At 42.7% G+C, this 25,786-nt stretch overlaps 1 protein-coding gene across 3 annotated transcripts in view; it reads left to right on the top strand.

The window, feature by feature from the left end:
- The first annotated feature begins 1,383 nt into the window (after positions 1–1,383).
- LIMCH1 (LIM and calponin homology domains 1) overlaps positions 1,384–25,786 on the top strand; it is a 173,087-nt gene continuing 148,684 nt past the window's right edge. For all 3 annotated transcript variants that reach the window (XM_079306879.1, XM_079306880.1, XM_079306881.1), the window contains exon 1: positions 1,384–1,606. In XM_079306879.1, the coding sequence (XP_079163005.1) occupies positions 1,511–1,606 (96 nt within the window). In that variant the 5' untranslated portion in view covers positions 1,384–1,510. The remainder of the gene's footprint in view (positions 1,607–25,786) is intronic.

A 25,786-nucleotide genomic window follows, 5' to 3' on the forward strand; every position in this document is an offset into this window, starting at 1 on the left:
TTTGAAGCAATAAACAAAGGCCAAAAATAAAGTAGCAAACAATAAAGACAAATTCCTAGAATGGAAACAGAGTTAAATATATGCACTTTTGTGGTATATTTATGTTTTAGGAGTTGGTAATTTTTGTTGACTATCAAAATAAACAAGGTTCAAAATCCCAGCTATTGAATGAGGGGAAATAGGGCCCAAACTAAGGGCATGTTGAAAAGCAGATCCTACAGTTTGCTACTTGTCAAAATTTGTTGACACCTATCACAAGATGAACAAGTGGCCACTTATGCCCCTTTCAAAAAATCCTTAGTAGTAGGGGTTAAGGGTCACACACCTGTGTTTCCAGCACACAGATACATTTCTACGCTTGCATAAATATAAGTAAGTAACTTTTGAACACTCATGAACAGAGAATTTTAGGATTTGTCTTTTAAAATGCCAGGTGAAAAAAAATTCCTTCTGTTTCTAGAAACTTCTGTGCTGAACCTTAGGTTAAAAAGCATCTGCTTGAGCGAGGACCATGTAAGTTTGGCATGTGGGACAGAGTTGGATTTCTTCCTCTGCATGAAGCAAAAGGTGGGAAGTATCCACCCTTGGTGCACCTTTTTAAGCACACCTTGATGCCTGCTCTGCTTTCCAGGGAAGACAAACGCAGCCCGGCTCTGTGCTGACCCCCCCGCGTCCCCGCAAGGCCGGTGCGGCCCCTCAGCATCCCGAGATGTTCCCAGCGCCGCAGAGGCACCTGCCGCGCTCCGCTCCCGCAGGAGCCCCGGCCCGGGCAGCTGGGTGAGGGACGGGCCGGGAGCGGCGGGGATGGAGATTCTCGGGTGCTCCGCGACATCCATCAGTGAGGTGTTCCAGGCAGCAGCCGCAAACAGCATTCACCATGCGCGGCTGGTGCCCTCCGAGCGCTGGGGATGGGGACTGGCTGCCCGCAAAGCAGGGGATACCCTGCCATCGAGTGACCCCTCCCCGGGAGCAGCGGGGTGAGGGCAGCGGCTCTTCCCCAAGCAGGGAGAGCCTTGCCATCCCCGTCCCCGTCCCCCAGGCGGGGTGCCGATCCCCCGCCCGCCCTCCCCCGGCCGCAGCGCCGCCCGCGATGCGATGCTCGCGGCGGGGAGGCGGCGGCGCGGGCATTTGCATGGGCTGGAGGCAAAGCGGCTTCGCCCGTCTGTTTTATTTTTAGCTGGCAGCTCAGGACAGCGCAGCAGCGCGGCTCCGCTCCGCCGGCGGGGCGGGCGGGGCGGCAGCGAGGGAGGACCGAGCCGGCAGGGCGGGCGGGCGGACGGGCACCGGCGGAGCGAGGTTGCCGCAGGAGGGCTGCAGCCGGCCGGGCTGCCGAGCGCCGCCGCCCCCGGCTCCCGCCCCGCCGGCTGCGAGCGTGGACCGGCAGCGACCGGCAGCGAGAGACGGGCAGCGGCCTCCGGCGCTCCCTCGCTGCGGCCGCGGCTCACCCGGGCTGGCGGCTCGGTGCCTGGCTTCTCCCCCGCCGCAGCCGCGGCGCGCCGGGGCCCTGCAGATGGCCAGTGCCGGGCTGGAGCTGGGAGAGGTTCAGCCTCCTCCCGAGCCCCCCCAGCCTGAGCTGGCCTTCACCGAGGCTCAGAAGTGGATCGAGGTAAGCCCGCGGGAGGGCAGGGGTGCGGGCGCCCGACCCCATCGGGGACACCCCGCGGGACAACCCGGTGTCCTTCCCTCCCCCCCGCCCCGGTCGCTGTACCCCCGAGGACTGTGGGCATTTTATTCCACGCTGATCTCTATCCCGGCCTCTCCGCCGCTCTCCCCAGCTTCCATCGCTGCGGGGAAAGCAGCCGGGGCCACCACTCATCCCCCGCGCAGGGTGCGCGCCTTTGGATGGGCCCCCGCCCCCCTTCGTCTCTTTCAAACTTAATCTGCTAATCGCATTTCCCCTCCCCGCCCCCGGCGCTGGGATGAACGGGACTGCTGTAAACATGAGCCGGGCAGGTGCGGAGCCGCGGAGCGGACGCGGACGCTTCCCCGTCCCCCGCGGGGCTCCCGGGGGCGGCGAGGGGCCCCGGTTCCGCCGGGAATCGCCGGGAAGCGCCCGCGGGGGGCTCGGAGGCGGCGGCCGCACAGGTAGCGCTCCGCAGTGCGCGGAGGGGCGGGCCGACAGCCCTGCTGCCCCTGTTCCCGTCCCTCAGCCGGCCAAGGAGAGATATTTAGCCTGGCTGTTCAAGCAAGGCAGGAAAAAATAGATGTGCTTGCTGTTTGCTCGCGCCGTAAAACGGAAAGATGGGCAGGTGGTGGGTCAAATTTAATAGTTAAATATTTTGGCATGTGCCAATAGACGCTTAAAATAGCTCTCCATCTGATTTCCGGTACAGCACATGCGTGAAGGTGGCATAAACGCAGATGCCAGGCTAGCTGTTCCCTTCAGCTGTGGGCTTTGAATGTAATCTGCAGCTTTTAGAAAGCCTCAGTGGATTCTCTTCTCTGAAAGTGACTAGGCAAAAGGTTGTAAAAATCGTTGTGACTTTAAGATTCTGTGAAGCCCTGGGAATTTCAGACTGTGATGTTTTACTCCAGTATCAATTGGAAAAGTAATGCTGTGTCAGTCTTCAGGGAATTGGCCCTGACACAATGTGAATCTAGCTGGTGTAGGACCAGAGGCAGAAGAACCACGATGAATGTGAAAAGAAGGGCTTTTGTGCCAGGGAAAGGTGAACATGAAGCTTGGAAAATGAAGTGCACATAAACACCGTTTGTCTTGGGAAGATGGATATGTCAGTTTCTGTATAGCCTTCTTTATGACAGAGGACCAGGAGAGAGGCACGTGACTCCATCATACATATGGTATAAAAATACCTTGTGACCATGAGTCCTGCTGACTACTAATGAAGCCAAGAGCTCAATGGTGAAGCAGTTCTCTACAGATAACAAAGCTATCATCAGCCACTCCAGGCATGATAATAATTAGGGGAATGTAAGTCTTCCTTTATTAGAAGAGAACCTTGTGGGTCAGGCAGAAACTTTTCTCAGGCAGTTTATTGCACATTTGACTGTGGCAGGAGATCTCATGCCTGTCTCTTGTGCTATGCAGGCCCTGGTGAGCAGAGCAGGAGGTCTCTCTTAAGTTATTCGTCCTCCATGCAAGTCCAAGAGTTCCATGTGCACTGGGGAAGCTGTCAATAACTTCTTGTGCTTCCTCCATTTTATAAAGCATCATTTTCTTGATGCATGAATGACAGAACTGTAATGTACTGTTAATTTTGCAACCATTCCCTTGCCTGAGGGGACTGTGTCGGGAGCCTGGAGCATTGCCATGGCTGTGGTGTGAGAGGGAAGCATCTGCCTTTCCAGTAGTGCCTGGAGTTGATGCTCCCACTAAAAGAAAGAAGGAAGAAGCTGCCAGTGAAGCAAATGTGGCTTAATTTGCCTAACACATTGTATTTCCTTTTAATCCCAGTTTGGCTTAAGCTCTGGAGCATGAGGGTTATTACCTCTTCCAAAAATCTGGTCAGCATTCAGTCTTCTAAATCTGGATGATTTGAACTGACTGAATTATGTGGAATCTGGTATGCTAGTGCAAAGTTATTGAAAAGCAATGTCAGTCTTAAAAAGAAATAAAATAAAAAGAAATAGGAAATGATAAGGTATTGACATTCAGTGTGCCAAGCCCTATCAATTTGCATGAAAAGCAGAAATGGGGGTCATGCTGTGCCTGTCTACTAAATCCATCTGCTTCATCTGGCTCTGTACTTGTCTCTCACCAGTTTATTCTCTGGCCTCGAGATGTTAGCAAATGTCCAGTGTGTTGTGTCTTCCAACTTCCTTCTGACCATTTGAAGTAGCTCTCTTAAATGAAAATAGAAAAATGGTTATGATTGCAAGGAGAGCTATTGAACCTGTAGTATGGAGCAGACAAACTAGTGAGAATGTTAGCAGTGTAAGACAGCTTAAAACCTGTCTTAGGCTGTAAAATAGTACCATGTAAGAAAATTAAAATAGAAATGGACAGACTGAAAACTTCCCCAGCTTACTGCACAGTTTTGTTCCTAACAATTAAGTTTTGTGACTTGCTTGCTCAATTCTCATCTGTTTTAAATCCTCCTGTGAGGATTTTTGCTGTCACTATTGTTGTAGAGCTGCAGAAATCCACCCTGTGGTCTGCAGTACATTTCTGGACTGGAAGGGGAGGCTTCTTCTCTTCTTGCAGGTGGGCAGACAAGACATTAAGCAATGAATGTTTAGATCTGCAAGGATCAAGGAACTTCCATTCCACTGCTCCAGAGGTCTTAGGGGTCTTGTCTTTGCCCCTTGGGTCTGCCAACTTTCACCAGAGAAGGTCTTCTGTGTGCCACAAGCCTTTATTTTTCTCTGCCAGCATTATTTTAATCTGGATGCTGCAGTGTAGGGTGGTCTAAACTACACTGAAGTTTTGGTGGATTCTTGTACTAATCCTCTTGCCTCTCCCTGGAGCTCTGACCAAGTAGCACTGAGGTGTTCACCTTAGCAGGAAAAAAGGCCAGAGCTCTGACCTACTGCTGAGGCTGCTCACATATTTAACAATCTGTGCTTTGCAAGAGAGTATTTTAAGTGATAGATTTGGTCTCTTCTCTGTGCCACAGAAGGTGGGATTTTGGAATTCTGTGGAGTTTTGATCATTAGTCCCTTTGGGTAGGAAACGAGAGTTCAGGCTTTAATTTTGCAAAAATATCAACTGTGCAAACTAATCTATTATTTTATTTTAGCTTGGCATGTGCTACTTAAGTGAAGAATGCCCTGTTAATGGTGAAATGCACCTTATTAGTAGCACTCAGAGGAATTAAAAATAAAGGCACTGAATAAAAAAACCCTGTGAGAGAGCTACATCAGTCTGCATTATTAAAGGTGTGGTGTCTCATTTCAAGTAACGCGTCTCAGTTTCACTGAAAGAATATATCAACCTTGTAAAGCCTAGTGGCATACTGCAGCAAAATAACAAATCTAATTTAATCTAGTGGTCTGTAATCTTAAAATATCAAGATTCTCCATGTGCATGCCTAGTCTAGAATAGCTAGTGGTTGAAAGAACATCTGTATAAACGGAGTTATTCTTGCTGTAAAGACTCATAGGAGAATAATACGATAATAAAGTCACATTTAATACTGGTCTAACTCCTAGGGGTATTGTTATCTCCTCATCATGCCTCCTAGCCTTGCCTCATTAATATGCTCTCTCCTCATTGCTGAGACTTGGTTCAATTAGGGATGGCTTTTCCATAGATTTGTATTCCTTAGAAACTTTGCCAGCTGATAAGAATGCTTCCTTTACAGTTGTATGACAATAATAAACAGGTCATGTTTTTCTGCTCATTGTGACCAGTGCTTGACTTTATCCCTCTAGATGTGTGTGAGCTAAACCTCATCAGCTTCTAATAATCTGCCGCTTTTTTCCTATATACATTCCCCACGAATGTTCTTGTGTTGTGGAGAAATTTGCCAGCCTGAGAAATTTGCTGGTGTTTTGTGACATCTTTTTGCTCTCTAGCAAAACACTTCTTAGATTTTTGTATTAGAGGTGGTGTTTTAAGTTGGTAACAGTGGTGCTGCTTCTAGGAGAAGCTTAGGACCATGTCCTTCCCTAGTGCCTCTGGATGTGTCACATAATGCAGCAGCATAGGCAGGCCACTCCTGCACTACCTTCTCTATGGAAGAGTGTAAGAATTATATGCCTCATAAATTCAGGGAAGTGACTCAGGCAATAAACTTCATGTCATTTTCTTGAGCTGGGAGTCTAGAAACAAGGTTTCTATAGGGTGTTTCTTTCAGCCAGAGCTGAGGCTCCCGCTGCAAAAATGTAACTTAAAAGGAGTTCAAGGAAGTTCATAGAGCAAATCTTTCCTGATGGTGATGGATTTGTTTGGAGGATCTGCAGCGGTGGCCTGGAACTTGAGTAATATGCAAGTTTGTTTATGTGGTCTTCGAGATGCAGAATGACCTTTGAGGAACATCAGAGATAAAGCTCTTTTGGTGAAATGTATTGGGGAAGCTGACTGATTCACTGAGTATGTGAGTGACCTACAGGAGTGTTCCTATTTCCAAACATGTGTAGATGTCTACTCATCTGTGAAGCTGATTCTGAGGTCCTTGAATAGTGACTCAGTTCCTCTGAACATTGACACAGTTCCTAGAAGAGTGGTGCCTGTAGTCAAACTGGGACCTTTGGGTGCCACTACAGTCATGCCATTATTTGGGTAGGAATGCATTAAATCCAGCAGGCATCTTCTCTAACAAGCATTTCCAGATAATTCAGTTTAACTACTTTACGAGAGTATTTCAATACAAACACTTAAGTGTAGAATGTTGAACCAAGCTCTAAAACGGAATGGTTTTATTAATCAAATATTGTAGAAAAATTGCCTCCAAGTAGTGTTTGCAGGTCAAATTTTTCAGTCTTTAGCCTTTCTTTCTTTTTATCCCTTTTTCTTCTGCTGGACAATTGTCTTACTGATATACTTTATGGGAATTAATTTATTAAAGTGAGCAAATGTATCCTCAGACTAGAAGAAACCTATGCAAATGTATTAGACAATTGCCTGATATGTGGACAAGCTGAAGTATAGGCCAGAAAATGCTTCCCACAGTGCAAAAAGAGTCCCTCCCACAAAGAGTCAAAAGGTGTGTGGCTGATATCTGGCCCTAGATATATGTGAATGCAGGATAACTTTACTGTGGTTACAGTGACTGGACGTGGAGAGGAATTCTTCACTGCTATCTCTACATCTCCTCCTGGGCAGCATTTAGGGACTGCAGGCAAGACAGATGGGATGCTCTTCATTCTGGCTCAGTTAGTCATTCTGTGGAATGAGAGCTAAATTGATTTAATGGGGGTAGAAGAACCCACCCAAACTCTCTGACCCTGTCAGACTACCACCTTCTAGAAATTTTCCCCTCTCCAGTTGCCTGGCATCTGACCTCCTGTGCTGCATACATGAACCCAGTTCCCTTGTCATGAGATCTGTTTAAGCCATGTTACAATTAGTGCTTGGCACAGGGGTGAAAATAATCAGAACAACAATACCATTGATGCAGGGATAATGTCAGGAAATGCAAGACTGAACTCATAATTGTCTCAAACCTGAATTAATTTCTACTTTCAGTACTGAAATTTAAAAATAGGTAAAAGATCTGACCTTAACACCAGTCTGGGATGCCATTATGCAGTTGGTGGTGGAGACCAGCTAGCACAGCTATGTAAGGTCACTGTGCTTTTGCTGCTAGTAACTACATTTTAAAAATTATTTTTTAAGGCAAGCTTTAGTCCTCTAGAAAGGAAGGTGAAATCTTTTCAGAGATGGAATTTAAATAGTAAATACAGCAGAATTTTCTAGCTTCTAAAATGTTTTGGCTTATTAGATTATACAAACATTATCTTTTGTTTGGAAAATCTAGCAGTCTAGGAACTTTACATCCATGGATGAAAAATTTTGTGCATTCATTCTCTGCAAACATTCTAAGAAGAACAGTTTTTTTAATGAAAAAGCCATTTATGGGGTGAAAGTGTCACTTGAAAGGACAGCTGCATAAGGGAAGGTATGAACACTTGCGAGCACTCCATGAAGATCTAAGCTTTCCCTTCTCCTTCTCCTTCTCCTTCTCCTTCTCCTTCTCCTTCTCCTTCTCCTTCTCCTTCTCCTTCTCCTTCTCCTTCTCCTTCTCCTTCTCCTTCTCCTTCTCCTTCTCCTTCTCCTTCTCCTTCTCCTTCTCCTTCTCCAATATTATCACTTAAAGGACAAAGACTTGCCTCAGGCCCTTAGAGCACAATGAGTACAACAGATACTATGGCACCAGGAACATGACATTAAAATTGATAGCTGAAACTTCTCCCAGCTGTGTTAATCACTGTCCTGGGTAAAAGGGTGGTGGCCTCTGCCCTTGATATAGCCTTGTCAGAATGTGAAGAACAGTAATGTCTCACAGTTTGAAATGAAGAAATCCCTGTTTGTTGCTGCCTTTTATTTTATAAACAGCATAAATGCACCTCCTGTACCTGGGACAGGGTGGGGATGGCTGCTGGGGCAGCAGCTCTGATGGAAAGGACTGGGGGAACCTGTGGGGAAACAGGCTGGCCACAAGCCTGTGGGGTTCTGGCAGCAGGAGAAGTACTCCCTTGTGATCTTCTGTATCTTCAGTAGTGATGGAAGTGGTTCTTTGCTCCTGTTTGGCACTTGCTAGGCCACTCTTGGAATACTGCATCTAGTTTTGGAGCCCAGAGTGTGGGAGGGACATTGATAAGCTGGAGGAAATGGAGCAGGGAGCCCCCAGGCTGAACTGGGCTGGGATATTTGCCATGAGAGAAAGGCTGATGGAGCTGGGCTTCTTCAGGACAGGTAGCTTTGTGTGGACATGGCAGCAGCATCCCTATACCTGTGAGCAGGTTTTTGAGAAGACAGATTCAGGCACTTCACAGAGGTGTGTGACAGGAAAATGAGATGCTTGTCATAAATTAGAATAGGAAAGATTGTCCCTTGATACAGGGAGAAGTTTTTCACCATGAGCCAGATGAACATTGGTGCAGGTTGACCAGAGATGTTGGGAGAACACTATCCCTTAATTCCTGTCGGGATAAAGCTGGGAATGGCCTGGCCAGACACAAGAGCTGCATTTGCACATAGCAGGAGGTTGGACTAGAGGCCTTTTGAGGTCACCACCAGGGTGGTTATTCTGTGCATCTATAACTCCTTGACAGTGGGTCAATAAGCATCACTTAATTTTATTTTTAATGCTACTTTATAGGTCAGTTATGTTATTGTAGTGAAGAGCCTGTTTATATAAGCAAGATCCTTCTTTATACAAAAGCAAAATTCATAAGGCTTATGGCAGGCATCTTCAGGGTATGCTACTGAGTTTTCTTTGTAGAAACTCATCAAGGCAGTGTGAAATATGTTTGGCTTCTAATCTAACTTTTCACTAAACCTGTTTTATTATAGGAAACTTTAAAAATTACCAATTTCCTTGACTTGGCTTGAATTTTTTTTGGGTCATTATTTTATTCTTTGTGCACTGCTATAATTGACCATTAAGGAATTTAAATTTCCCTTCCTTTCCAGATCTTGAGAAGATGACATGCAGGCTTAATTCTTGAGAATTTAAATGCTAAATCCTTAAGAGGCTTTTTGTTTGTGGTATTAGTTGTTTATAAGAATGCTTTACCTTGATAGTCACTCTGCTCAGTCCCAGTGTAACTTGCTACTGTTAACTAGGGTTTTTCTTTAATTGTCTGCATATATGATGATTATTGCCAGCAATCCTTACCCTGGAAAATGTTTAGCTTAACAACAGAGCTAATAATAGGGCTTGCATCTGATGTTAAAATTGACTTAAAGTAGTCTACTGAATTGATTGATGAGGAAGGAAGAAAATTCTCTTCATTTGCTCATTTGAAGAGAAACTATTTTGCTGCTTTCAGCTGTTCAGAGGTCTCATGCCTAGCATCAAAGACAGCTTGATTTTGAAATCAACTTTGACAAGCTAATATTCTGAAAAATAGTACTGCTGTGGCTTCTTGGCTTTGGCATCATTGTCAGTAATTCACAGAGCAGTCCACAGGCTGAGGAGCAGCATGGTGGAGGCAGGGGAAGCAATTCTTTAATTCTGCTCTGAATGGATGGATGAGCAAGGTAAGAGAGAAATGCTCTTCATTAATTGCTCCTTCACAGAGTGTTCTGCATGATCCCTGGTTCATGATGGAAATAAAACAGGGATTTTGCAATGTGTGCTCTCACTGTGGGTTTCAGGAAGAATGTCAGAGAAAAAGTTCCCTCTGATGGCTTTCTCCTTATTCCTTATTCCAACATCCAATTTCTCTCTACTTCCATTTGACTTTTCCACAGTCTTCAGATGAATCCCAGGCCTTTAGTTATCTACAAGCTATATGGAAAATGGCTGCACATACTTTGTGTAATGTATAAAACCCAAGAGACCTCATCCTGATACTGTAAATACATTCCCTCCAGTTTCCTTTCCTCCTGGTGCTGGTAGATCTCCCTGGAGTGTTGCAGTCAGGAGCAGTCAAATGTCTGGGTGGATTACAATACTATTTAAAAAATAAATTGAGCTGCTGCCTGCAGTTCCTCAGATATACATTGCTGTGTTTCAGGTCTTTCTCACCTGAAAGTAAAAAATATGTGGAAAGATTAATGCATGAGAGTTCCAAAAATTTATTTTATCTCTGATACATACATTCAGCAAAAATGCAGATCAAGGGCTTTACATAAGGTGTTGATAATGATGATAGCACTGCATCATCGGAATTCCTTCACATGGGATGGGGCTCTTGAAAGGAGAAATTGAACTGAGGATAAAGAAAAGTATGGTCTTCCATTTTGGGACCTTTGCATTTCCAGAGTGGCAGGAAAAACCTCTGAATGATCTTTCCACTAAAACCAGAAGGCAAATGAACTGAAAGGAATTTATCATTCAGCATCAGGTCACAGAATGGCACAAAGAGTTTTAACTGTTGCTCTGACTTGAGAAGCACAACCTTGCTTTTGCAAAAGCAGAGGGTGATGCCCATAGATAACTGATTTCAGGTGGGAGCAGGATGCCTGCATGGCTACAGAGGACAGGGGATTGAGGTTAGAAATCTCTTTGTGGGGCTTTGCCAGCACTGTTCTCCATGAAATGCACAGTTATGCTGTTGTATCACAGCAGATTTTGGCTCTGGTGGAGGTTAGAGGTCTTGCCATGTGTCTTAAAACAAATGTAACTCTCAAATCCAAACCTCTAACTTTAGTCTTCACCTGCATATAAATATTCAAGGAAATTATGGAATTCATAATGATTTAATTTCTTCTGCAAATTTTGTATATATTGTCAGTGTATTGGACACTCCATTTCAATTCTACTTCCAAGAAATACAGAAATCCTTTGTCCAAATGTCTACTTTCCTAATCCAGAAAATTCTTAAGTAAGAGATTTTTTAAAGTCTGCTGTCAGAGAAGGGAAGCTTCTGTGTCTGAGAAAAAGCACTGAAGTCTTCCTCTGCAATTTTTTTATTTCATGAATTTCTGGTTTTGAATATTAGCTTCATGCCTTTGATGGCAATTTTGCTTGTATTTTCCAATTTATTTTCTTCCAATTTAAAAAGAGTCATGGTGTGTTTGCTGAAGTCTGCTACTTGTCAGTGAGGATTTTCTGACTGTGTTTGGGGAAGGGGGAGGGATGGGAAGAGGCAGGAGTGGCTGCCTGGTGTGTGTCAGGCTGGGGCAGGCAGGGATGCCCAGTGTGCCAGGATGTTCAGCCATGAATCCCTTGGCTTTGTTTCTGTGCCATTGTTGTGATTCATTTCAGTGGGCTAACTCACATATATTGTTGCAACAAAAGCAACTCTGGAAATCTTTTCAGTCCAGAGGCATAAATGTAACTATGTAATCTAAACAGACAAAAAAAAAAAAAAAAAAAAAAAAAAAGTAACTATGTAAGTATTCTTTTTGTTTGTCCTTTTTCTGATTCTGATGAGTTGTTTTTAAAAGTTGTGGTTTGGAAGAAGGAAGCTATGAATTTAGGAGTATGCATGGGCAGTGTCTGTCTTCTGACATTTGGATCGATTAGAGATAGGCAAGAGAATAATTTGTTTTCCAGGAAAAATTATGCTTGCAAGGAAAAGAAGGTGTCATAATCAGTAAGTTACAAAGGTGAGTCTTGCCAGAGTTCAGAGAAATTATAAAAAACATTAGCCTAATATCCTACCCCTCCCAAAACTAATTTTCATTTTAAGTAAGGGGCCTTCAGCTTTGGAATAACATGTTAAATAAACAAAAATCAGCAAAATTTAATTGAATCAAATGATCCTTTATTAGAAACATCTTGCCGCTTCCAAAGGGAAGAAAAAGTACCCTCTAAACATTTCAATTATGAACAGGCAGATCTTCAGTCTTGCTGGGACTTTGTTTTGTCCTTCCCTCAGACCATAGCCACTCTGCCCATGTCACAGCTCTGCTGAGGGTGCTGAGGAGCACTTTCTGTCAAGGCAGGTGCTTGTGCCTGCTGGGGTAAGGGCTGCAGGCAGTGCTGGTCTCAGGATGGCCCAGGGGCATGGCACTGCTGCCCTGGAGCTGCTGGCTCTTGTGTGGTGGCTCCAGCAGTGGCTCCAGCATAGGCTGCTGTGGCATTGCTGCCCCTGACATCCAGAGACTCTCACAGATAGATTGGCACAGCACAGGGAAGGGTGAGATATGCCCTGTGAGATGGCATAAAAGGAGCACAGATTGCTGAAAATAAAGCTGGTGAAGGTGCAGTATTAGTGGCTAGCTTATTTTTTCTTTTGTCTTCAGTCAGAATTGGGATTGAAGTACAAGAGACAGTATTTTTGTATTTGGACTCAGTAGTTTATTAATTCTTATCTATTGTATAATAAGTGCTACAGCACTTCCAGCTAAGAAGCAAAAAATTATAAAATAGAGTTGTATTTTACTCATTACAAGGTCTTTTAAAAGCAAATAGTCCAATTAAATGCTAACATTTATATTATTTATAGTTTTGACCTAATGAGCAAACACCTGAGACCTGCAGTGCCAACCAAAAACTATCCAATCAAGAACTACTTACTTAAAACCAAGAAGGAGAAGGAAGAAGAGCCAACACCCCAGAATGTCCATCTTGTTCCATCCCCATTACTATATTCTAAAACCCCAAATTCCAAACCCTCCACCATGTGATCCTACATGCTTCTATTCAAACTACACTCCAGTGATTCTAACTCCATCACTTAAATTTGGAAGCCTTCTCCAAGGTCTCAAGCCAAAAGCAGTGCTCTGTTGGGGCTTAGTGCCAGAATCTGTGAAGGATATGCAGTTTATGAAGGATGCACTGCAATTGGTGGCAAAACCTTCTTGGAGTACCCTAAATAGGAAAAATGTGTGTTTTTATTTAAAAATGCATCTTAGTAATAAATGCTTTGTAACTTCATTCCTTTCACTCATTTGGCTTTGTGTTAGTAACTTTGGGGGAGAAAATAAGCAAAGCTGTTAAAGACATCCATGGGACAATTTAATGAAATTCTATGGGTGACATTCCAGTAAGATATTGTCTACCAGTGCTTGCAGGATTTTATCCAACAATTTCCCTTCATTGTAGTGCACTAGTGACTCTGATATGGTACTGCTGAATAATAGCTATGATTCTGTAGTTTTTATTTTTGGATTTCAACCAAGACTCTTGAGTGCATGTTCTGGTTATAGGCAGATCTGATACTTGTGGTTTTAACATCCATTCTCAATATTTGTTAGCTTTTCAGTGCAGTGCTTAGTTCTCCATTGCCATACTTTTTCTTTTTTTTCTTTTCTTTTTTTTTTTTTTTTTTAATAAATTGTGTGGAAAAAACTTGCATTTCAGCTTCCCACATTAAGGGCTTTGAAATCAATAGATCAAAGCCAGAGCAGACTTTCTGGAAGTGGTGCAATTTCAAACTGTGTCGAAAGCTTTTGTTTTCTGCCTTTTTCCTGTCTCTTGGTATCTCCCAAGAGGAGCAGGACAGTGAGGGGGGTCTCTGTGTAGGGAAAGGAGAGTTTCATGCCATCACTGCATGCTTGGGGTGCAGAGCTGTGTGACTGGAAGGTGCTGATTTTCACAAGGAGCAGTGGGGACAGGCTTTGCACAGCATGAGGAGTCTGACATGGAGCATCAAAGCAGTGGTTTCCCATGGCTTGACCTGGCCCCCAGTACACCCAGGAAATAGCTGCTGCTGGACAAAGTGCTCATGGAGAAAGGATTGTGAGTGTTAACTATGAACAGTGATTTCTCAGTGCATGCAACTTCAACCAGGTTGAAGTTTTCTTTTAGGACTGAAAGGAAAAACATAAGCATCTTGTACACAAAAACATATGAAGAGAGCAAAACATAAACTCCTATTTTTGTGTTTGGTGGGGAGGAAGAGTGTTTTAAACTTAGAAATGCAACAGCATGAAAGCTATAGATGGTTGATAAAACAGATGTGATACAGTCAACAAAGCTGAAATGCTTCCAAGATTCCAAAAACTCTTGCTGCTACTCTCTTGAGGATATTTCTTCAACAAAAAGCAAGTTAGAGAAATGGCTCTGCTACAATGTAGAAAGCTGCTGGCAGGGGCAGCAGGTCACTTCGAACGTGCACACTCATGTTCTTTGCAGTCCAGAGGTGTATCACAGCAGAATTCCTTGGACAATGGCATGAGATGAAAAGAGCTGCTGTCTGACAAGCCTTCCACAACCAATTGCATTTATAGATTGCCATGAAAATGTCTTGTAAATGACTGAGCTTGCAGCCAAGTGTGTTGGCTTGTGCACTTGTCCTACTCCTCAGAGCCATGATTTCTTCCTGCCAGAAGTCTAATGAGGCTGTTGGAGGGAAAGAGCTCGTTTGGGAATTTCTGGGCTGTGGTAACTATAGCTCTTTCTCTCCCAGTGCAGTGACAGAATATTTGAACGAAAACAAGTTAGGAGAATTACAACTTTGTTCTCACTAGTAAAGCAAAATGTGCTTTTTTACTCATCAACAACCCATCTAACTTAAAATATGGCTTTTGACAGAAGGGCTTTGGACCATTTTACTTGCTGCTTGTGTGGGCAATGTTGGGGGATTTTTTGTCTGTAAATGACTGCCCAGTAATCTATCTGTTAATGCACAGAAATATGGGTGGCAAAAGGCACTCACTTGATGCATTTGATGAATTCTGCCAGCTCTCTGCCTCCCATGTGCATTAAGGGCTTAAAATATCTTGATATAGGGTAATGGTTATTGCAAGCTTACTTGAGTAATTGATGTGCAGTTGGTCATCCATGCCCCTTGTATCTTCATGTCCTGGGGCATATAACTTTAAGGATTTTCTTCTAAACTTGCACCGAAATAAAGAAATTTAAGAAATTTAGTTGAGAGATGGGAAGAAATGAGAATTAGCAGAGTCTGGATAAAGAGCTTCACCAGAACATAGCCTGTAACAAGCACTTTAGAGAATATAAGCTAGATCAGGCATGTCTAATCCACTGTAAAATCTCCATTTCCCCAAGAAGTCCTGGTTGGAGTGGGGATCTCAGGCCCTGATCATGTTGCAGGTAAGATGTAGCTCTTTCTATGGGAAATATTTGATAGCAATTCTGACTAGAGTGAGTTCCTCAGAAGGGCTTAATAGAGATTCCTTCATACATTGTTTTGTGAAGTTGTGTCTTCAAGAGTTTTGCATTTAGTCTTTCCTTCTATCACAGTAGAAAGTGAGAATCATGAGTACAGACAGATACCAATTTGCCAGGTCATCTCTTTGGAAGGCACTTGAACTCAACTCTCAAATTAATTCCAAATTGACCCTGCTCTGTTTCTGAAGAGTTGCTTCTTTCCTTTACTGCTTCTGTCTTTGTCCTACATAAACCCTGTTTTTAAGGCAGAAGGTGGTGGAAGCAGATTTTAGTTAAACTGTGGTGTGAGCTCCTGGTTTTGCTTTGAGGCTGGGCTGAACATATTGCTTTCCAGCTCTAGGCAGTTGTTCCTCTAGTCGACTTGAACAGCATTTCATCCTGACAGCTGTTTTGCTGACATTATTCCCAGTTAGTTATTCATTGGGATTAAGGGCTTTCTGCAGCCAGAACTCTTTGCTGGGACTGTGCTGTCATTTGGCAGACCATTAAACCAGTAAATCTACAGAGCTTAAAAATTTTAATTTGCCCTACATTCTTCTTATTTGGAGGTCCAGTTTAATTGCCTTGTGAGCAAAGAATAAAAATTTACTATAAATACCCTCTTTTTACCTGTTCCCCTTACCCACAATATTTTCAAGCCAGAACTTTTAAGAGCCAGATTTTGGTGAGGGTTGCTTTTCCCTGAGGTACAATATGTGGGCTTGGAACTCTGTATATAACTGTTCCTTGAATACTCAGTGGAGTCCATGAGCAACAAAAAGGTATCTCAGCATTTATTTGCAGTGGCCACTCTCTGAAGATGATTACTGTAGTTTCCAGATCTGATCCCATGCATAGGAAGATCCTGGGAGGAGAGTACCTGCAATGGTGGTGGTGATGACACTGGTGGTACCTCCTTCTGCCAGTGCTGCTGGTACAGGTGGTGTCCCTTCAACCTGATTCCTCAGCTCTCAGGGAGGTGGCAAAGTGGCTCCTGCCAGCACAGCTGGGCTGGGTGTAGCTAGAGGAGAGTTCTTTGTGTTTTGTGGATACTTGGTGCTGGAATGGCCATTTCTTTCACTTCTCTGCTCCTTGGCAGTCACCTGATAGTAACTTGTCTTATGCTTTGAGAGTTACAGTTTTAAGCTAAAGTGTAAGCAGTCTTCCTGTAATTAAAATCAAGGATCATTTATCTTTTGGATCTGTAACTTAGTTTATCCTGGAACTGGTCCAGACTGGATGGAAAAACTGTTTCCCTCTGCAGGCTTCTTTACTGCTGCTAAGCAGGTAAAAGGAAGAACTCTGTCTGGGTTGCATGTTCTCAGAACATCTGTTTCTTTACTAATATGTTTCTTACTGGCCTTGGATCCATTGCATAATGAAGAGAATGTTAAGCCTGTGTGTTACTCTCTCATGGTCTGCATCCAATTTCAGCTGTAGTGCCACCTACTCACACATTGAATCTATAATGTTTAGTGTAATTCTAGAAAGAATTGTGATAACCCCTTAATTTTTATCATATCTACCCTTTCCCTTGGCTTATCAATTTGTCCTGCTACCAGAGGGCATTGAATGAATTTGGTATGCTTCTGGTGAGAGCACTCTTGTGGGCTAACCATGGGCATGAAAGGAAAAAAAAAGGAATAGTGTTTATTATTGAAAAGAACAAAGTCTTCAATAAAAGGGCAAAAGGATTGAGGTCACTTTCAGCTGGAGACAAATTTCTAACACTCTCTTCGGCTGATGTGTGTTATATTTTTAGACTTCACTTACTTTGATTTAAGACTATTAATTTTAAATACCAGCCCAATTTTATTTGAAAAGCTTTGGGAAAGCAGGTATGTTCATGAGTATGAACTGGCACAACAGAATTCTGTCTCTAGAAAGATACAACAGTGTTAAATAGTACTGAAAAAGTATAAAATTACTTATATCATGTCTGTTACCAGAAGGTTCATCTTAAGACTGTCAAAAATGACCTGCTTCCTTGAATATCATGAGCAGAAACATTTACTAGATCAGTACTGAGAAATAACTTTTTTTTTTTTTTTTTTTTTTTTTTTTTTTTTTTTTAAATGAGAGAATAAATCTATTTATCCATCCTTCTCTCAAAGCCCAAATGATTTGAATCCCATTGCTTCTCTTTGTACTGTGCTGTGCTGTGCTATCCCAAGGATAGGTTTAGGGTCACACTGCAGACCAAGCAGATGATACAGCTAAGCTCGTTGGGAGTGGAACAGAACTTTCTGGACATTTGTTATTTTTGCAGTTAAAGTAAAAACTGCCAGCCCTGTCCTACAAATCCAAAGTTCCATTGGTGCCCAAAAGCCTCATCAGCCAGCTTCCATTTTAATTTTTATAGAGCAGACTACAGAGATTACTATGTAATACTTGTACTATAAATACTGCTTGGAATTTGACAGCCTTTGAAAGTGGCCCAGACTGGATTTGAGATTGTAGCTCAGGATGATCTTGTTGTTTTGTTCCTGGTTGGGAGATTTCATAATTGTGTGTCTTGAAAGACCCTATTTTGTATATTTTCACCCTTGGTGATAATGTCTCATTTCCTTATTGAGTCCAGATGTTTAGTAGTTTTGTTTTCTAGCCCTCTGATTTTAGGTTTGTAACTTTAGATAGAGTGAATCCTTCTGGATTTTTTGGTAGTTGTTGTTACCATAAGATAATATACTTAAATTTTAACAGGTTTGGATTAGAAATTTAATGTGCTAAGAGTAACTTGGCATTAGTCAGTTTTCTGTCTTCTGTTGTGGCAGAAAATTAGGGTAGCAGGAGTAAATTTCATCATCCAAATGGGAAACAAAATTATTTGCATTTTTAAGTACATTCCTGATTTCTAAAAGATCCATTATGATAGCTTCCAATACCACAGAAGTCGATTGGTATAATTTTGCAGAGAGCTGAGGAAGGCTCTATGCATTCCTCCAAGAACACCTTGCTTTCTACACCAGTAGGGCTTTTGTGTATACAGTACTGGAAAATCCATCTTCACACCCCCATGAACAGCTGAGCTTGTAAGAAGACAAGAAAATACTAATGCAAATGATGGTTTCCTGTATATGTAGGATATTTTTGGGCTAATGATGAAGGTTTAGCTGCCACTAGAGCACAAGCAAACTGACCTCAGAGGAGCACAACAAACCTTCTTCCACTGGGCTTTTAAATTGTTTTATTACTGCTACTTTTCATTTGAACATATACTTGTCTGACTTCACTCTTTTGGCACTTCATCTCTTGACCTTTACTTGCAGCGTTTGTTAGACTGAATTGCATGTACAAACTTAAGTATGTTAAATTATCAAGAGGTGTGCTATATTCTCCTTTGGAGTTTTTTGCCTCCTCATATGGCACCCAGCACCTCAGAGCCTGATCTTGCTGCAAAAGGTCGAATGCAAGTGAAATAAGAATTATCTCAGTAATATGTTTCTGTCTTCAGTCTTGGAGAACGTGATGAAATTTGCAAGGTCAGGCCTGCTAAAATAACACAATAGTGTTGTCTCTGCAAGCTCAGTTCCCCCTCATGGGCATGCATATTAAATACATGGTCACTGCTGTGTTTCTCCTGAGTATCTCTTTAGTGTACAGAATGAATAGCTCAGCTCTCAATGAACAGCTATTCAGTGTTTCACTTTCTCCTCACTGTTCAACATGCAGTCCTATGCCATGTTCTTTGTTTTCAGCTCAAACCGAATTCCAAGGATGGAATTATTTTCTCAGACTTTTGTGGTGCTCATCACTAAAGTATCTTTGCAAAAAAGTTCTGTGCAAACATGAGCCTTATTTCATGCCTTCACTGTAAGTACCAGAATTGTGGTACAGAGAAATTGATTCAATACTGTATGCTAATTTGAGACTCTCAAGTCCTTGTATTCTTTGCCATGTACTTAGCATTCTGTAGCATTATAGAGGCAGAGCTATGGCTCTCTTCCTGTGCTGGGATGCCAGGCACTCATAGCAGTGTGTGACTACTAATCAGCTATCAAATCTGGGTGTCACTGATTGCACTGGTGACACCACTGAGTGTGGCAGTGCCACAAGCCAAGACTCAGCTCTCAGAACAAGTGTGTAGCTGGCTGAAATATAAGATCATCTTTTCAACTCCCTGCAATTCTTCCCTGCTTTTGCTGCCTACATACAGATTATACAAGGCAAGGAAATATTATTGTCCTTGCCTGAAATGCTGGTCTCTAAGGCTCTCAGTCCCAGTCTTCTGTGATATATGCAACATAATAAATTTGTCTTGTTTTAATACCAGTTCTTTATTCTTAATCATCCTCAGGCAGTTTCCTTTTCTCTTGTCTTCTCACTTCCCTCACACTCATACCTCACTGACTGTGTGCTTTGAACTTAGCACCAGCCAAATGAAGGAGCAGCATGGTAGGTGCTGTTGAATCCTAAGGTTTGGGACTGTTCTAACAGGGAAGAAGTGGGGCTGTAATGCCCCTAATTAGGAAACGTTTTTATTCTATCAAGGTGCAGTCCTAATAACTTATTTTCCTTGTTAATAGATGATAAACTGTGGTGATTATAAGTGCTTTTCTGACTAGCATTGCAGATGCTTCACCTCCGTGGATAAAGACAATTAAAGAACTTGTCAGCACAAATTTTCTGGCTTGCTATATACATTTCAACTGGAATGTAACATTTTGCATGCTTATGATCACTTTCTGGAAGTAAGAAGTCATGATGAATTAGTAGTTCATACATTAGGAATTTTTAAAAGACGTGGTAAGAGAGAGGGTTGGGGAGGCCAGCCCATAACATCTGTCCTACTATGCAGCATCATCTGTTCCTTGGTATTCAGGTTGTCTGAATTTCTGGCTGAAATTCAACATATGAAGATTATTAGATGATTTTTTTTCTGTCACAAAGGCTGTGGAAGCTTATTTTGCCAGTTTGTCCTGGTAGTGGATCTGCTTGCTATCACTATGCTTTTCTAAATCTGCTTTATCTCAGTAACATCATAGGTAATTTCTGTAATTAGAATGAAAAGTCAAACTGAAATGATTAATTTAATACCCACTATGCCCATTATTATCATACAAGAGTATTCATTTGGAACTGTCTGGCATCTAAAATGTCTGTCTTGTGGCAGATTTAAGGTAAGGATCTTTGTTTTTAAATTTTAAAATCTACAAATTTAATTTTCTTATTTGGATCATGGTATGAGATGGGAAAACTGCCTAAGGCTGTTTTGCACACTTATAAATAGATGCATATAATTTTTTATAGTGATTACAGGAGAAATTAATTAATTTCTCTGTAATAATGGGGAATGCACTGTAATGAAGGGTACATAATAAGTTTGACTAGGAACCATAATAAATTTGACTTAATATTGGTATGCAATAAATCAATTAGGTGTCATGGAAGCAGGATGACCTAGAGTCTAAGTGGTATGTCTGGTATAAGCCACAATACAATAATGTTTTGGGCTTAATGTGCTGAATATTCATAGGTAGTGGGTATTTGGCAAAATGAAGGATCCCTAAAGGAATATAATGCAAAATTATCCAAGCAGCTCTAGTTGGCTAATTTGCTTTTTTGACCCATAGTACTTCTTTGAGCATACACTAGTCCTGTTACAGCCCAGAAGGGTCAATGCAGCTGCAAGGACAGCACTGTCTCAACATACTGCCCTTCAGTTGTAAAATATGCCAACTATTTTTGAGGCCAACTCTCAATAAGCTCAGCTCCTGCTAGCTGCTGATTCTTCATGAAACTGGGAGACTTAAAGAGGAAGTGTGTGTTAAATGTGCACACAGGCACACCAACCATGCAGTCAAAGTGATGTCATGTTTCTCTGTAGCTTGGAAGGCTCTAGGGACATCAAAGTGATAGTATCACATTCAGGTAGAAGGGAAATTTCTGGCTTAGCTTGGTGAAATCATTCATGCCTTGGAGACCCTTCAGGTTTTAAAAAAAAATTGTCTATTTGCAAAAGACATGGTGACTCTTTAAATCGTATGATAAAAGCTTGGAGTTTGTGTCTGGTTTTGTGCTGTCACTGTAACATGAACTGGTTTGTCTGATAAAAAAAGCTCCAGGGAATCACAAAGCTATATATTTAAGTTAAGTTTTAGGATGCCATTTGTAAGACTCCTATTACCATTTTGCAAGATAAGTGTTGATCAGAAAGGAAACCTTATCTGTCTTCCTTTGAAGCACAAGTTCTACATCATACAAGTCTCTTTTGGTGTGTTGGCATGAAACCACCTCTCAGAACAATACTTGCACTATGACAGTGGGTAGAAGTGGAGGATAGGCTCCCAAATGGGGACACAGGTAAGCAGAATAAAAGTTTTGGCTGGAACCCTGGGAAAATGCTTGCAGCTAGTGTCTCTTGTGGAAAAAGAGAAGAAACTTGAGATTCTTGCACAAGGTAGCTTTGTGCAGGTTTCTGTTGATGGCAAAGAGAATGTGGAAAGTTGCATGGCAGACACTTGATAATCAGGCACCAAGCAAAATGCCTTTTGATGTTAAATCCTGTAGGTCCAGGTGGCTTCTGAAAAATTGAAAATACACATTTTTTCCAAAGTATCTGACCATGAAGTAGGGGGAGGAGCTGGCAGAATGAATCCAAAGGAGGATTTTTGAAGCTGGATTGTGCCTGTTGCACTAATTTGAACCAGACATTATCCTGTGGGCCTCTAATAAAGTGAAGAAGGTACTTACATCCTGCTGGCAAGAGTATGATCATTGTATCTGGAGCTTTTTGTTTTTCCTGTTCTTTGATTATGTGTGAGCACCATCAGTTTGCCATCTTTGAAAATCAGGCTGTGCATTCTGCAAAGGGTGGGAGTAGGCAGCTGGCTAACTCCCCAAGTGCTTTCTTGGGTGCCCTTGCAGAGAGACTTATGGAAGACAGCCACAATTCACCAGTGTTTATCTAGTTGCTCTAAAATTTGAGGGTTGAGGTTTTGGGCAGTAGGATATGTTTTTGGAGATCCATTCATAGCTTTTTTCCTTTGATTTCTCTGAATAGGGTCCCGCAGCATTTGTCTGAGTCTTATGACTCTTATAAGTCCTGCTGTGGTTTGGTTTAATGTGGTATTAGGACAACATCAAGCATTTTGAGTAAAACAATCTGTGTTATATTGATACTGAGTTTACTCATTAGATGCTACTGAGATTCCAAATTCTGAAAGCAAATATAAATCAGGAGGAAATAAGCAGACATATACACATGAAAGAAACTCTTAGGGATAGATTTGAATAAGCAAAATTGATTCAGAACTTTGCAATATCTTACCACCTCTTAATTAACTTGATGGGCTTTTTTCCAGTACTTAAGGAAAGGCAGTGAATGAAAATTCTAAAGCTAGAATTTTTCTTCATTGGCTTTGTCAAAACTATGTTGTTGCCTTACATGAACTGAATATCTGAGTTTTATGTAAACTATTTGCTTGGCATATTAATTTTTGACTGGGCAAGATGATGTTGAAGTTTAAATTTGTTCTGTAAATTCAGTTCCTGTGAGATTATTGTGACTGCCAGCATGAGGAGCAGCACCATCTCTATTTCAGGGGAAAATTAATTTCAACATAACAATGTTATGACAAACTGGGTTAAGCTTTTTCTACAACTGTTCAAGTGCATTTATGAGTCAGGGTGACACACAGGGACTGAAGTAGGATTTTGGTTTTCAGTCTTCAGCTGGGTTTTATTCCATCTAGCCATGTATACAATGTTGAGCATGTGTAGGTGTAGCCTCCTGCCCATTTCATCCCTACCCCTTACATTCATTTAAGGGCCTGTGGTTAAAGGAATGAGGATGGTGACCAACCTCACACAGCTGGAGGCAGCTCCTGTCACCTGATGCAGGCTGGCCCTCAGCTCAGCCAAAAGACCACCTGTCTGTCTGAGGGCTGACCTCAGGGATGGCCTTTGCTGTGAGGTGAGGCTGTCAGCACAGCCAGCATCCTTTTCCATTGTGCTTGGCTGGCATCCTGGAAAATAGGCTGTTTGTGAATTTTGTTTTTTAACTCTCTGCAGCAGAGCTCCTCCTCATCATTGCTGAACCTGGGAACATGCTTAGCTTCTAATGGGGGCACCTGCCAGATTTCTGACCTTACTTGCCTTTCAAAAGGCCTCCAGGTTCTGTTTCTGCATAGCACATTTAGGAGCCTTGATGCTTCAGTAAGGTTAAGGATATCTTTCGCATGCAGCTCTTCCACCCAAGCCACTGAGTCCCTGAGCAGTATTTCTCTACTTCTATGCTGTCAGTTTCTGGGAATTGCAACTTTGACCCCTAAGAGTGTTATTAGGCAGGTTCCTCTGGGAGGTAATTTTCTTTGGTGTGAGAATCACCCCTCTTTCCTTATCTCTTGCTTTGTAGATTTTAGTTCATATTAGAGTGGAAACAGGACCTAGTGCACAGCTAAGTAGATGAGTCCTTTAGTTCTTGATAACTGTTACCCCATGGTATATGTACACAGAATCTAACCAGATAATATGGAATACTTGTACCTAGTTGGCATTGTCCAAACCACTAACAGCAGGTATGGGAACAGCTGTATTTCTACAGCATTCTGCCTCTGGGGTAGGCACACAGGTAAATGGGTATTGTCTCCAGCTGGACTTAGAAATGTGCCTTGTGAATTAGGATATCTGAGGTGAGACAGGATATTGTTAGCCAGCTCTGCCCAGAAAACGTCCTGGGGACATTTGAGTGCCAGCAGTGCAGATCCTGTTCTTTCAGTTTGGTGACAAGACTCATGCAGCTGTATCACTGATGGGGGATACTCTGGAAGGGGATGGCTATATTGAGATCACAGCTTGAGTGACGCCTGTGGCCATCTTCAAGCATGCCATTCCTTTTCTAAAACACACACTGAAACCAAATATCCTGTCACGTCCAACTGTTCCTGGAATTCCCTCCTCCTCCCTCTCTACCCAGATCCTGACTCTCTCCCTCCTCCTCTGTCTCACCCAAATTGTTTGCTGGTCTCAAAAAAGACCTGGTGTCAGCCACTCTTCCTGACCATGAAACTTGCAGTGTTCCCCTTCTGTTTTTAAGTGCTGACCACGCTACCATCAGAATCAATGCCATGGAGATGGCTTGCTCTCTTCAGTACCTTTTCAGCCTAGCCAAAACCCGTCCTAGAGATGGGCTGATCCACTCAAAAGCTAAGCAGGCCCAGCAACACCCTCCAGGCAGGGCTATATAATTGAAAAAACTGTCAACTAGAAATGTGATAGGTCATGTAGTAAGTCAAAATACACCAGAATGTGTATTTAATGCCTGATTCCATTGTAACTGATATTTGGTTGATTGTTTCCACTGCTGTAATGGCATCCATCAAGGAAGGAACACGGTGGACAGGATTATTGACCAAGCCTCTAGGTTTCCCAGAGGCAGTGGTCTTAAAGAAAGGGCACATACATTTGTATTTTTAAAGTGTTGTTGTGTTTAAGTTAAGCCATAAAAATGGTGTGTCCTTGCTGTTCTCAGAGCTGTGAGGTGAAGGCTGTGCTGCAGTGGCACTCAGGTTAGAAGTAGTGGCTGCTCTCAAATGAGCTGTCAGGGGCTGCTCCAGCCCAGCCTTCCAGTGTCTGAGGTTCACCTCAGCACAACCGTGGTGCTCATCTCTGTTGGGATTTTTCTGTTAAGTTCAAAGATGAGAAAAAATTAGTTGTGTGGGAAAAATAAAACACAAACCCAGAACTTCAAGGACTGCAGGATAATGATCGACATAGACATATTTTAAGGAAAACAGCTTGAGGATTACAGCTTTGTCTTGACAAAGCAACCCAATGTTCTTTCAGGGAAGGTAAAGATGTCTCCATCCTTTTCTTCTGCACATCAGTCATTTAGAGGGGATATATATTCAGGAAATCAAATTTTGCTATGAAGAGAGAGCTCCTGTAATGGGCTCAAGAGACACTCTACAGGGTCAGTGCATTTTGGAATTCTTGAGTTTGGTCTTGTATTTTTCTATGTTTCTTAATCTACACCATCCACTCTGTAATCTGTATTTTTATATATATGTATTTATATATATATGTATTTATATATGGCTTTCTCAAGTTATGTTTGCATGTGGCTTTCTTTCTTTTTCTTTCTTTTTTCTCTTTCTTTTGTTCTTGCTTCTTTTCCTCATTCTTTCTCTCCCTTCCTTCCTTCCTTCCTTCCTTCCTTCCTTCCTTCCTTCCTTCCTTCCTTCCTTCCTTCCCTTCCCTTCCCTTCCCTTCCCTTCCCTTCCTTCCCTTCCCTTCCCTTCCCTTCCCTTCCTTCCCTTCCCTTCCTTCCCTTCCCTTCCCTTCCTCCTTCCCTTCCCTTCCTTCCCCTTCCCTTCCCTTCCCTTCCGTCCTTCCCTTCCCTTCCTTCCCTTCCCTTCCTCCCTTCCCTTCCTTCCTCCTTCCCTTCCCTTCCTTCCTTCCCTTCCCTTCCTTCCCTTCCCTTCCCTTCCCTTCCCTTCCCTTCCTTCCTTCCCTTCCTTCCCTTCCCTTCCCCTTCCCTTCCCTTCCCTTCCCTTCCCTTCCCTCCCTTCCCTTCCCTTCCTTCCTTCCCTTCCCTTCCCTTCCCTTCCCTTCCCTTCCTCCTTCCCTTCCTTCCCTTCCCTTCCCTTCCTTCCCTTCCCTTCCCTTCCCTTCCCTTCCCTTCCCTTCCCTTCCCTTCCCTCCCTCCCCTTCCCTTCCCTCCCTTTCCTTCCCTTCCCTTCCCTTCCCTTCCCTTCCCTTCCCTTCCC

This window comes from Erithacus rubecula (genome assembly GCF_903797595.1).
Source record: "Erithacus rubecula genome assembly, chromosome: 5".
NCBI lineage: Eukaryota > Metazoa > Chordata > Aves > Passeriformes > Muscicapidae > Erithacus > Erithacus rubecula.